This window comes from Ruditapes philippinarum, unplaced genomic scaffold, assembly GCF_026571515.1.
Source record: "Ruditapes philippinarum isolate M1 unplaced genomic scaffold, ASM2657151v2 ctg1067_1_1_1_1, whole genome shotgun sequence".
Classification (NCBI taxonomy): Eukaryota; Metazoa; Mollusca; class Bivalvia; order Venerida; family Veneridae; genus Ruditapes; species Ruditapes philippinarum.
In genome coordinates this window covers 79969-94088 of record NW_026867088.1, presented here as the reverse complement: position 1 = coordinate 94088, position 14120 = coordinate 79969, and the positions used below count along the sequence as shown (strand labels likewise).

Sequence of the window (14120 nt, the reverse complement as noted above, 5' to 3'; positions counted from 1 at the left end):
TACATACCCAAGTTATCCTCGGGGTTTCATCGACAAAAAATCGGAATTTCAACACAAACATTTTAAATATTTAATTTTTCTCTTCAAATCGATCTTTCATCTCATTCATATATAACAGAAGGATAGGCATTTTTTGCAATTTAAAAGGAATTTTCACATGTTGACAATTGTCAATTTATTTGTATTTACGCTGATATACAAAAAATGTACTCATATATACAAAAGGAAATACGGGTATTTTTCACAGTTTTTTTTCCAGATTTTGGGAATATGACCCATACGTGCTGACCCCCTTTGGAATTTATGCGATGTTTTGTTAAAAATTGGAAAAAATGCATGGCTTTAAAAATTTGCAATTAAAGTGGATTAAATGAAGCAAGAATCACTGCCTTTGATGGCATCTTCAAACATTTAAATCACCATAACAGTAAAGAAGCCCTTATTCTTATAAGGATTTTAGAATTTGTTATTCAATTTTTTTTTTATTTTGGTAACTTTCAATTTGGATTTTTTTCCTGATGATTGGGAAAAATAATATACTATTTTTCAAATTAAGATATGGACCTAATAATCGGCTATAAGCAAAAACAAGATCCCTGTTTCATGTACATTGTATATTATATAAGTTATAAAGTCAATCAAGTTTGATTTAAAAACTCATTTACCGATTTTACATCCCACATGTTATCTCAATTAATCATGAGAAGCCGTAATTATTAATGCACAACTCATTTGTAACCACGACTCACTCCCCAGCCACCCACCCCCACCCGGGAACAACACGAGGGATAGGCGGGAATTTGGCTGAGGTTTTACTTTCGTCTGTCCCTCACTGCAGTTGCACCGTTATTTTCAGAGATATGTCAATTGCCGAGGCCATTAGCGTGGACTTTATTGTCTCCGCCGGACAGACACCTTCACATTCAAAAGTCAAAGTCCTGATGGTGGGGGACCTTGGTTACAAATGACATTCACTTGTTTACTTTCCTTAGCAGCTTAGGTAAATTTTTATGCACAACCGTTTCTATACACACTAAAGAAAGGAGAGTATCTCTTGTTAATTAATCTTTCAGCTATTAAAATCAAAAGTCTATTGAAAGACCGGTCAAAATCATATAAGAAGGCGGGGAATATCAGGTTATGTATCCGAGATTTTAGGGTTTTATCTTACGTCTGTCCCCGCACTACGGATTTATTTTGGCGCCAGATGGACTCGCACTTTCATGGCTTTTATCATCTGTTACCGCTGGCTGGTAGCAGGTTTGGATCAAAGTTGCCGCTATTCACCGGGGAAGGAGAGGGTGGCTTTTTTTATTCTTTTTTTCCTTTGCTTATTGAGAATAGAATTTCTGTCACAAAATAGGCGAGAAATTGGTAAAAATAGCTAATTCAGGACTATTTATTTTCTGTCAATTTTTTAAAAGTCTTTCATATTGCACGTTAACAACAATTAATTTCACAGCTTTAACAGTAACATTTAAATTTTCTGTATTTTTCAAGATTGCATATGTCAATGTTCATATTTTTTTCGAGCACAAACATTTTTTATAACCTAACACAGGTCAACCTATGTGGAATTAACATGACTTCTCACGATCATATTTCTATAACTAGCACGAGGCCTCTAATGTAAGCATTGATGATTTTTTAGTTTATTTATTCTGTGCGCCGGCTATGCTATATAAATTATGTCCCAGGCTCAAGGTCTCTCTATACATCGCAGATCGTAGAGCCACAACAGAGATCTTCTCCCCAGAACCAGATTCTTCGCATCGTTGAACGCAAAAAGACAATAGTGGAAAGGCACATATAAGCTATAAACAATAAGTAAACCCTCGATATCTCTAATCTACCGGTTTGCTCTCTATATTTAAATTTGTGCCGATCTTTTTTTTTTAAAACGAAAAAGGGGATAAATCATATGTACACTGCGGGGTACAAAAGCTCTGAAGAAAAGAACGTGAATATAAAGCACGTTTTTTAAATAAAAAATTTCTGAAAAACTAGAATGAAACAACACAGAAAAGGGTTTTTTTTAACAGAAAATAAAAACTGAAGGCCTTTTAAAAAATAATAAAGTAGGGGCAATTGATTTAAAAAGAGTTTTGGGCGAAATATGTCTAACCCATATGCAGAAAACGAACCATCCTTTCAGTTATTTAAACTTCAATGTTTTAAAACTTCAATGTTTTATTATTTGAACTTTTGGGCTTTCTGTGGCACAATTTATGTTACAGATATAATTCTGACATACCAATACTTACAGAAATTTATATAAGTCTTTCTATATAAGATTATATAAGTTATCCTTATCTTCAAATTAGTTTAAAGGTCGTCAAGTAATTGTGTTAATTCTTTCCCTTTTTACAAACTGATTCATAGAGGAAATAACTCAGAGATGTAAGTACTTTATTTTGTTTGGAATAATCAAACTTACTGGACACCACATAACTTATCATAGATGAAACTGTGAACTATTCTATTTTAAACTTCCATCCCTAGTCTGGTGCCCTGTATATAGTCTTTTTCAATAGGAGGCGCATTTCTATGAAATTGAACTAACGTACGTGTACCGCACTATATGGTTATGATGGGTCTCTATTAAATTTTCTTATTACATGTATATTTTTTTTATTTGTCTAGCTATATTTATCTGTTTCGTCCTTTCTTTTGTAGAGAAAAAATCAGTATGAGTGCATATTATATGTAGTCTAACTGTACGTACTAATGGCATGACTCTTAATTTTGCAGACTTTTTAGACACAGATTTTTAATTGTAGCTTGAAATATCTTGTAACCGTATCAGGGGAAACAAGGAAAAATGTATTTTTAAACATACATGTTTCCTTTGTGACAATATAACTACGATGTTGTTAAAATCATCTGTAAAGTTGGAAGATGCATGACTACCTTTAAGATACAAGGCATATAACAAGATTGATCATTCAGTGAATTTATTACTGATCCCATTTGAAATTCAGGTTTCCATTTTTATTCAAACATTGGCATAATTCGTGACTGTAATCGAAAACAGTCCATCTCCTTGAATGCGACTTGAATTATTTGTCTTTTTATTTTGGGATAACAGGGATAACAGGTCAACTCGTCGTTTTTTTGTTTGTTTTTTTTTTTTGTTAATCGTCCCCTTCTTATGGTGAACTCGTCCTGGACGAATGAACTCGTTGCCCTTTTTGGCCAACTCGTCCTCTTTGTGGCACTATCAAATATTTAAATTAGTCGGAATGAAATGATTTAAAATTGAGTTTTATGTAAGTAGATGTTTTATGTTAAAATGTTATTGGCAACTGAAAAATAAAATATGCATTATTATATTGACATTGGTTAAATATAATGAAAATTTAAATGTTTGTAATATTAAATTGTATAGTAAAGACTTTGCATTTCTTATTAATTTTACATATTTAGGTGACATGCTTTGTAACTGTTGACCATTAAACGCACATGCATAGCTTTGATAAATACTGTATCAATATTGCAAATACTTATATTTAGTTTGCTTACATTCAATCAAGAACAAAGTGACTTTTTCCAAATAAAAGTAACGGCAGATTGCCCAAAGATAGTTTTGTCCATTCTGTTTAGTAACATAATAAAAAAAAGTCTAAATACTTCTTTACTTTAATTTTTATGAAGCATGTGACAATTTAATCAGCCACAATGTTTTATTGGATAAGCATAAAAAAGTCTGACCAAAAACGGACCGTATATTATTTCTTTTTTATGAATATCTCTTGTGCGGGTTTTAATATTGTAGGACAACTAACCTTGCAATAATGATAGACAAAATTAAGAAACTTTAAATAACCCGATTGGGTGTCAAGTTTGGGAATTTCTTCGTAACCTACATCTTTACTTATACTAAAACAAAAATTTATGATAATATATTATTTTTTATATATAAACGAAACAGGCTTCGAATTTACTACGGGACGAGTTGATCAAAATGGTACCGAGCCGACTATGGGACGAGTGACTCAAAATTTTATTTTGGTACGTTGACACGGCTTTTAGTCATGTATTTAGGCATTTTTTTTAACCAATCAACTTGCTGCTTTTATAAACATTGACAAAATGAAAGTAGGAAATTAAAGCAAAATATTACAGGTAACATTTTTTGATTTTCAAGTCGATTTCAAGCTTGAGTAACAAGATGTTTTATTTCCAGCTGGACTAATGTGCAAAAAGCTTATCTTTAAATAGATGTAATAAATGTAATGGAATAGAATAGAATATCTAATAGAATAGAATACTGTAGAAAAGAATAGAATAACTTTTATTTCCAATCAAGGGTCATGATGAGATCAATATGGTGGCAGATTTGTGTCATTCATAATTTCGCCCTGTGACACCATCAAGGGAAAAGTCGAGAATTAAAATGTTAAATGGCTGTGGCGCGGAGCGAAAACACACTAAGAAGCAGAAATGCAGGGAGAAATTTAAGAAATAAAACGGCAGGGGGCGGGACGAAAACACACTTATAATATAGCTGGAGTGCGAGACGAAAACTTCGCCCTGCGACCCTGCTAAAAAGCGTGTCTTTGCCACCAGCCCAACCAAGCGAAAGTCAAGAATTAACAAGATAAATGGCGGGGATGCGGAGTAGAAACACGCAAATTAGCAGGAAAGCGGGGCAAAGTTTATGAAATAAAACTCCACCCTGTGACCCGGCTAATAAGTGTGTATTCACCCTGCGATCCCGTCAAGCAAAAGTCGAGAAAAAGGAAGTTAAAATTAAAATTAGCTCTGAGGAGCGAGATTAAAGAAATAAGATGGTGGGTACGTGGGTAGCCCAACAAATTGTGCACTTTAGGGCTTTTTATTATATATACAATGGTTGCCCTTCACAAACATCGTAAAGACAGACATCTTTGTAATATCAGATTGTAGAATCGGTTGGTCTTGCAGTCGAAATATTGAGACAAGGGGGTGGGTTGAAAACACTCAAATTAGCAAAATTGTCATGAGCACTTCTTCAAAATTTCTTGCATGGAGTTGTCATGGTTGAGCTACATTATGTACAACATTCCAATCAGTAATTTTCCGTTTTTAGTCGTCACCATGACAACGAAATTATAGTTGAACTAGATCACAGGAAATCTTTTATAACTTTTTGAATGTCACAGTTTACATTCAATTTGGATCTTGGAACATCAAAATATGTTGTATGTCAAATGTTTGAAATTTGGCCTGTGAAGTACTCGTCACTCACCAGATCAAACAAATTTATTTAACACTTTGGAGACCACTCAAATATGAAATAATCAGAATATACAGGGTTGTCAGTGGCATAAATCATGGGGACATCTTAATTTCTTTTCATCACAGAATGAGTAGAGGATACTAATAATTGTTTTGTTTGACAAAAAATAACACGTATATAGTTATGGGTCCAGATGTATGATTGGAAAACATGTATATTTCACAGAGTGAACACAGATGTAATTAATACATGTATTTTCAAAATTGTTGTACGTTTTTACTGATTTTGCTGTGTAATGAGTCATAACATGAGCTCTCATGAATGACATCACCAAAACATGATGTCACATTCTTTGTGTTGAAAAATAAGTCTGTAAAATTTTATAAATAATGTTACAATTTTAAATGAAATGTGCAGATATCTTGTGCTTCTCATAATCAAGCACATTTTACTCATGACGGGGTGTATTTCTAAAGATATTTTCATTTTATATTTAAGATAATTATATTTATTTAATCCGCATTCCGAAATACTTGTTGTACTCTGGCAATGGTGAAAATTATATTTGATACTTTCACTGTGAAATTATATTTGAATTAGAATCTACATGTATATCTGAAAAGCATGTAATAAATGCTCACAATTTTCTTTACATGAGGTCAAAGGTAGTTACATGTATAAATTATGGTCTTCACTCAGGTGAGGGATTAAAGGATCATTATGGGCCTCTTGGTTTAGATTATGTGATGAACTTAGAAAAGTCAAAATATTTTGACATGCCAAAGCTTAAATTCTGAGATGTTTTTTTTTCTGGGTCAGAATCTCACTTCAAGAGTGGAGACATTGCCCAACCACAAAATAGCACAAATGTTTGGATGTTTGACAGTAAACCTGTATTAAGAGACTCCCTGTCTTATGTGACCTTCTAAAAAAAAGTCCTATGGAAGGTCACCTAAGACAGTTTTGACTGTAATGTGAGTAGGATTAATGGTAGCTAAAATTTATCTTTTATTTCAGATCAACTAAGCTATATAAATCATGCTGACCCTCACAAGAAATATGGCATGTACTGCCTGCTTGATTTTATGTGGCATGTTATCTTTAGCAAACACCGAAACAATCATTGAGAAACTGTTCAACAAAATCAAGAATGCTCAAGTATTAAAAGACACAGACTTTAGTATATTTCCGCCATCATGGGAAATGAAGAAAGGAATGTATCCAAATGAAGTGAAACTAAATTTCCATGGAAACGAACAGTATTACCTTTTTAGAGACAACTTTAAAGTGCCAGATAATAACATGTTTACACCTGCCTGGGTAACATCATGTTTAATAGAGGCGTACATTTATGGAAATGGCCCTAAACCGACGGACAGCCAAGTCGACCTTGCTTTAAATGCTGTTAATCTGTTTAGGAATCAAAATGCACCATATCAAAACTCAGAAATGACATTTTGGCAGCAAGAGTTTAATAAAACCGTGTTGACTTATCAAAGCTCGCCTCATAATTTGTTTGAAGTTTTAGCACTTCCAGATTACCTACCTCAGAAACTGATAGAAGAAATACTTGGAGCATTGGGGCTTAAAGATCTTGAAAAAGTACTCGAGGAGTTGTTTCGTTCAAAGTAAGTTTATTTTCCATATACATGTATTGTATTAACATAGCACTGCTGTCACTGAAATTTCGCAATATCAATATATCAATTTGACTTTCATCGGAATTACAATTTAGAATATTTTAATAATTAAAAACTTATTCCTTGAAAAAAAATATCTCTCTAGGCCAGACATAAAATATTGTGAGGAAGTGGTTGCTCAACAGAGGTTAAATATAGTCTTTTTTTGGAATAATGATACTGTTGTTGTAAAGAGGTGATTGCTGTATAGATGACCACTTTGCAGAGGTTGTACTGAATATGATAATTATATTTTTAATTACATATATTCCAGGGATATGTTTACTCTAGCGTTTCGCATACCTCCGGACTTTGACGATACATTTGTTAATATAGGACTCGGCAGTCTTTTATCACTGTTTAGAGAAGATTTTCCGGATGGATTTCAGACCTGGGCAAAGCAAAATAGTAATTTATCATCAGTCTTTGAAAAAGTGAAAAAATACGCTTACAGGTAATGGTTGTTAAATTTCCAAGAAATAAAATTACTGTAATAAAAAATGCCTATAAAATACCGTTTATTCTTTTCTTTTTTTAATTGGGTTTTACATTGCATCAACACAGTATACGTCATATGGCGACTTTGCAGCTTTGCTGGTGGATTAAGACCTCAGGTGCCAGTCTGTACATTTTGTCAGGCACAAACGGGCACTTGAGTAGAACCACTGATGTTCTGTAAGCTAGCTGGATAGCTTTTCTTACATGTAGAATTCGGTGATGCTGATGTGGATTGAACCTACAGCAGTTTGATGTCAACAACCTTAACCACTTGGCCACAGACGCCGCACTTTTTGTTCACTATGATTTCAGTAAAATAACATAGTAATAATTGGTAAAAATATATAATATTTTTATATGTTCCTATGCTTTATTCCTATATAATGTTGCATTATTTTAAACTCGGTGTATATGGTCATTGATTTCTGTTGTTTTTATTTCACAGACCATTTCTGTTGTTTTTATTTCACAGACCATTTATGTTGTTTCTATTTTTCACAGACCATTTCTGTTGTTTCTATTTTTCACAGACCATTTCTGTTGTTTCTATTTTTCACAGACCATTTATGTTGTTTCTATTTTTCACAGACCATTTTCTAAAACAGCCATACAGACCACAATAGATCCAAGGACATACATGTATTTGAGATCATTTCTAGAGAAAGCTGATTCCAACAACGAAGATGTTGCTCTAGTGACTACATGGGTAAATTAATCATGTTTTCATTGCAAACATTTAATATGGAATTCTATTCAGAGCCATTTGTTTACAAAGCTATTTTGATCTATTGTTTTAATTGAAAATTTCTCTTATTTTCGATCAATATGGAAGCTTGTTACATGTACTGGTATGTCCACAATTAAAGAAAAAAGCAAAAAGACAATGTCAGTTTTGTTAATGAATTACTACCAATATCAGTCTGACTAAAGTTCAGATCTACTTATTTCTTACAACCCATTGGTGATTGTCAGATCCTAATGCATGGCATTATTTAGGTGCTGATTTTAATCAGAATTTACCAACATAAAAGAGCAATTAGGCCTGTCTGCAATTACTTTTCTGGCATAACAGCCCTTTTTAAAGGCTACCGCGTCCTTTTCATATCGTCTCAGGTTATTGACATTTATGTTCACATTGGCCGCTATACAGTGACCAACTTTTGGCTCAAAATTCATAACTTTGGCTAATACTCAGTGGAGTTTGCATGGAGGTAAATTATCAGCACTTTGTGCTTCAAAATTAACCTTTCAAGGGCATGACTGTACTAATTTAATACAGATTTATTTTGTGTTATAGCTGCAGGACACAGAAGAAGTGAAATCATTGTTTGATAAAGGTGTTGTAATGCCGTTTAACGTGAACAACGTGGACGTGACCGTGTCTGCCAACTTTATATTTGGGGTAGTCACATGTACAATCACAGGGCTGTGTTTAGAACATATAGATGATGGTATACAGGTACTGGGTATTACTAAATCATTTGCAGTCTTTGACCTTGAGACACATGCACATATCATGTACATTTTCTCATGTGTGAAAGTGTCAGACTGAACTTCTTGAAGTTTTCAGCTCACTTTAAAAAAATATTGTTTAATAGTCTGTTTGTCTGTCTTGTATTTTTACACTGATTTCAACACTTTTTTTGCCCTTGGTTGGTCAATCAAACATGTATTCCCTTGGTTGCGTTTCAGGGAAAGTCCTTGGTCTAAAATATGTCCTTACTTATGACTCTTATGTTAAGATTCTTCAATTTCTGAATAGCCATGGAAGATGAACATTTACACATTGTGGATTGAAGTGTGTTCATTGTATTTCTAACTTTTCTGAGAAAAATCTAAAAGTTTGACTAAAAATGAAAATATTTATTAAAATGGTCTTGAGTTAGTCCTATAGTTTATCAGAAGTCCCAGGATTTAGGATACACTTAGGATACGACTACAGAACGCAACTTATCAGTTATTTCCATTTTCTTTGCAAATGACTGATAACAAATCCCACATGATTTCTGATACAATGCTAGACTCTAGATGTTACTAAATTATAAATTAAAAACAATATGGATCTATTTGTCTCATTCCTAATCTAGTAAAAATGTATTACCTTTGCAAGCCCCAATTTAATAAGATATACCGTTGCTTTGATTTAAGTCAATAACTATTTCTGATATTTGTAAGTCATGGAAATTGTTCATAAAATTATGCCACATTTCTGAGCAGATAAGTTTACTTTATTTCTGTAAATTTCTTATCTTTGTTTTTTTTAAAAGCAAATATTTATGAACACAACGTCCCTGATAGCACATGAGATGTCCACAAATCTGTCGTCTCGTCCAGATCTGGCGTTAACATACTACCCGTCTAAGTTTGAGTTCTACTGGTTCGTGTCAAGGTCATACTCTCTGCTGAACAGAAGGCTGTCTACTGATAGGAGATTTGTTACATCACCAAGTCTTGATCAGGTACATTCAGATTTGTTAGACCTAAATTCTTATGACCACATAAACATGATATGAGCCGCACCATGACAAAACCAACATAGCTTACAAACCCTATTACAAGTAGAGAAAACGATAGCGAACATCATGGACCCTGATCAGACTGCACTGATGTGCAAGCTGGTCTGGATTCATGCTTGTTGCAAACGCACTGTGATGGTTTTGTTGTTGTGCGGCTCATATGTGTATCTTGTTTTGGTAAATGAAGAAATGTTTTTGTTCAATTTTTTTAAATTACATAATTTATTAAGTGAGAATGTTTATTTAATGGGGATTCTATATTTAATAAAAGGAAATCAAGTAGTAATAAATAGTTATTATTGTTATTTCAGTAAAAAAATAATTGAAAACATTCAATAAAAAAACAATAAGATTTAGTCTACATTTCAGATGTGGAAATACATGTGTTGACTATTGTAGATTGTTATTATGATAAAGAAAAATGTGTAAATATAAAATTATCATTTATGATTTAATCATCATTCCAGATGTTGAAATATGCATTGAAAGTTCTAGGACCTGTGTTATGGACGGAGATGTCAGAAGATATAGCTCGATCAACTAAAACTGACGTAGACGGTTCAATGTACATCGATGATTTCCTTGGAGATGATGACATTAATCTTTTTAATAAATCTGTGGTAAATAAATGAATTTTTTCCCTAACATTTAATGATATGTTCTGTAAGAAACAGCCTCTTTTACACATATATTTAAGCTGTATAAAGCATAAACCAATGTGGAATCGTTTCATTTCAATCCTGGCATTCAGGCAGGTGTCAACAGGTGGTTTCCAGTTGATAACTAGATTTAGGAACAAGATATTCCAGTTAAACTTTGTATATTGAAAGCTTACATAGATACATTGTACCTTGCTTGAGATTGATTTTTGGCTCCCTAGGGTCAAGGTCACAGTTACTAGAAATAGAAAAATGGTTTCCAGTTTGGAAAAAAATCTTTTTTTATGGCATTGCCATGTTTGTTGTTTTTTTATATTTTATTGTAAGACTGAATGGTAGATTATAACATATGTTTCAGAACCGAGCTGAAGATCGTATATTTTCAACTGCTGTTTCCTTGAATGCTTTAATTAATACATGGACATTGACTCAAAATAAACAACTTGTTTGGGAAAATGGTGAGACAGTTTTTCATTATCTTAAAGAGTTCTTTAACTTCAGTTAACCATTGTTCATTTGTCTGCAGCATTTGAGGTCATATAAATACTCAATTAGAGATTAAAGGAACTCCACTTAGGTATTAGGCCTAAAAGCATTAAATTTGAAAATCATACAAACATCAAGTGAAGCACTGAAAAATGGCAAACTCTGCTATGGCAAACAAAGAAATATACTCAGAGATATATTGTAAATGGATATTTTGTACGATTCCTAGACGAACTGAGTAAAAAGAGTTGCAATGCATTTTATTTTGGGGCCATTTTGCACAATAAAATGAATATTCGTGAAAAAAAGGGGTAAGTGAATGACCTGATAATTTTCACATAAGTTATTGGTTCACACCTCCACCAATTAGTACAAAATCTTTAGAAAATATTTTAAGGCCCACCATGTCAAACAACCTTAGTGGAGTCCCTTTAAGCATGAGAAGAGAAAGAGATACTTTACTTGTTATATATCTTTGATTTGTAACAAATAATGATACACATTGAAAAACAACAACAATAGTATGTCATTTTAACTAATTTGCAAGTTGTGCAAACCAAGGATCATATTTGTATATCATTTATAGATACTCCCAGCTATGTTAAAGACACAGTAAAGAAGTTGGTAATGTGGTTGGAAAAGAATGTATTATCTGGCAATTACAAACCATGGAACAGTTTCTTCTCTGGTTCTGGCAAAAGTCTTGAGGTATTTTTTCTGTCCTTCGACACAATGTAAATAATCTTATATTTCATGGACTTAAGGTATTAGTATTCATGTGTTGGGAGCTATAAGCTTATTTAAACACTCTTCAATCTGTTCCTGGAACCAACCAGTAATAAGCAATGAGTGTAAAGTTTTTTTGCTCATGGAAACAACAGCTTACCCCTGACGTGATTTGAAATGTTTACAGCAATCCTTAGTTTACTAGTCCGACACATTAACCACTCGGCCATGCTGCCACACATCATTCCTTTTCCTTGCACAAATCTTTAATGCATATAATATGGTTAAACGATAGTAGACAAATGCCACCACCAGAGAGCCAGCTACGCTAGTCTGCCTCTTGGTGCCGTCATTGTCTCATAATATAATTATCTAAGTTAAGCAACTATAATGGTTCCTAGTTTCTTCTGTTAAATTCTAAATAGACCTTACATTTCATTACTTCCTTTGCAAATATGGCATCTGAATATTCTTTCTTTCTTATCCATTTCAGAGTATGCCATTCTTCTATCCAGCTAATAGGAGGGAATATTTTAATGGGACCACATTCCCCGACACAAAATTTCCGGCAACCCCAAAAAACATCCTTGGAATGAAAGGAGTTGTTACTAAAGCTGAATACGACACCATGTTGAAGCAGCCTCATTTTGGGAGAATGACCCCAATGACCTTTGATGGATATAACAGCGAGGCTGGAGGGTATTTCCCATTTTGGTCATGTGACTCGTACACATATGGAGTGTCGCTGCTTGCCTTGACCCAGTATGATAATATTAGTATTAAATATTAAAGTTTTTTAAGTAATATTATTGTTATCAAGTCTTAAAGGGTATATAGCTTTATCTTATGAAATATTTTAGTGAAATTTAAAATTATTTATTAATGATAAAATTTTGTAATTTATTGTTCTTTACATAACCTTACTAGCCTAAGAGCTGAGGACCATTTAATCCAAATTTTGTCCATATAATGGTCGATTCTTGAAATACTTGTAACACATAATGTCTCTTTTTATTTCATATACATGATAAGTGTATGTAAACAGAATAAGATGTTCCTGAATGAAATATTGCTGTTTGAAATAGAGTTTTAACCAATTAGCATTGATTTCATGCATTTGTCATTCATTCTTTAGTATGTAAATAATATATGTTTCTCATTCAAATATTTTAGAATTATTCTTTTGAAAATTTAATCAAACATTTTTTAAACCTCAGGCATCAGATATATATAATATAGCTTTATACACTATGACTTCAAAGTTTACTTTTTATGATATTTTGCATCATTTCCAAAAAAAGAAAATCTGTATCAGTTTTATTGTTAAAAATGAAGCAAATTCAATATGAGTCATGTCATGACAAAACCAACATAATGTGTTTGCGACCAGCATGGATCCAGACCAGCCTGCGCATCCGTGCAGTTTGATCAGGATCCATGCTGTTCGCTTACAAACCATATAACAAGTAGAGAAACTGATAGCGAACAGCATGGATCCTGATCAGACTGTGCAGATGCGCAGGCTGGTCTGGAACCATGCCGGTTGCAAATCCACTATGTTGGTCTTGTCATGACGCGGCTCAAATATGAAGATGGGAGTTGAATGAGGATGAATAGGCACAAACTCCTCACTGTGATAACCTCCCTTGGGCCTCCCTTGGCAGAATTGTATCACTGCCTTCACAGACATCGCATGATGATGAAAGTCACATGACGTAAGGTTGAAATTCAAATGTAAAGTATATACCATTACATAAAAATTGTAACATCATTTTCCTCTTTCTGTTTTATTTTTAACTTTTCATACCTACGTAAAAGTATACAAAATAATGAAAAATAAATTAAAAAGCTATAAAAATATAAAATATCAAAATATTTATAAAAATGTTTGTGATGGCAGGTATCTCTGTACTGATAAGGGGAGATAACTGCGTAGGAGATTGGAAAAGGCATTGTACATTAGATTAAGAGCATGTCTAAATAATTTTATTCTTCAAAAATCTATTTTATATATATATATATATATATATATATATATATATATATATATATATATATATATATATATATTTATATATATATATATTACATTATCTATGAGTTAATCAGGAAAGATTGTGCTATTCAGCGAGAGTACAACTTGAAAACTGTGTTCACTGTTTTTACTTTACTTTTCTATATACCATTCCACTGTATTTTTACACAATTATTTAAACTTTAACTAAATATTTTTGGTAAAAGTGTATTATTTTTTGTTGATGTTATATGCATAATGTTATATTTTTTTAAACAATTTTAAGTATTTGACCACAATATAAAATAATTTTCTGTGATT

At 32.7% G+C, this 14120-nt stretch overlaps 1 protein-coding gene across 1 annotated transcript; it reads left to right on the top strand.

Annotated features, from left to right (window-relative positions):
* The first annotated feature begins 3912 nt into the window (after positions 1-3912).
* LOC132734802 (uncharacterized) lies at positions 3913-13788 on the top strand. Its single transcript, XM_060721655.1, has 10 exons — positions 3913-4011; positions 6239-6849; positions 7175-7354; positions 7987-8104; positions 8696-8857; positions 9666-9857; positions 10382-10534; positions 10932-11031; positions 11646-11767; positions 12279-13788. Exons 2-10 carry the CDS (start codon positions 6260-6262, stop codon positions 12573-12575), a joined length of 1914 nt encoding a protein of 637 aa, XP_060577638.1. The 5' UTR covers positions 3913-4011; positions 6239-6259; the 3' UTR covers positions 12576-13788.
* Positions 13789-14120: the final 332 nt, after the last annotated feature.

Bases quoted from the DNA above. Each gene is read 5' to 3' on its own strand.
- LOC132734802 (XM_060721655.1), top strand. From the start codon at position 6,260: ATGCTGACCCTCACAAGAAATATGGCATGTACTGCCTGCTTGATTTTA. The intron at 7,355-7,986 runs GTAATGGTTGTT...TATTTTTCACAG, and splicing joins GTGAAAAAATACGCTTACAG to ACCATTTTCTAAAACAGCCA. The intron at 8,858-9,665 runs GTACTGGGTATT...TTTTTTTAAAAG, and splicing joins ATATAGATGATGGTATACAG to CAAATATTTATGAACACAAC.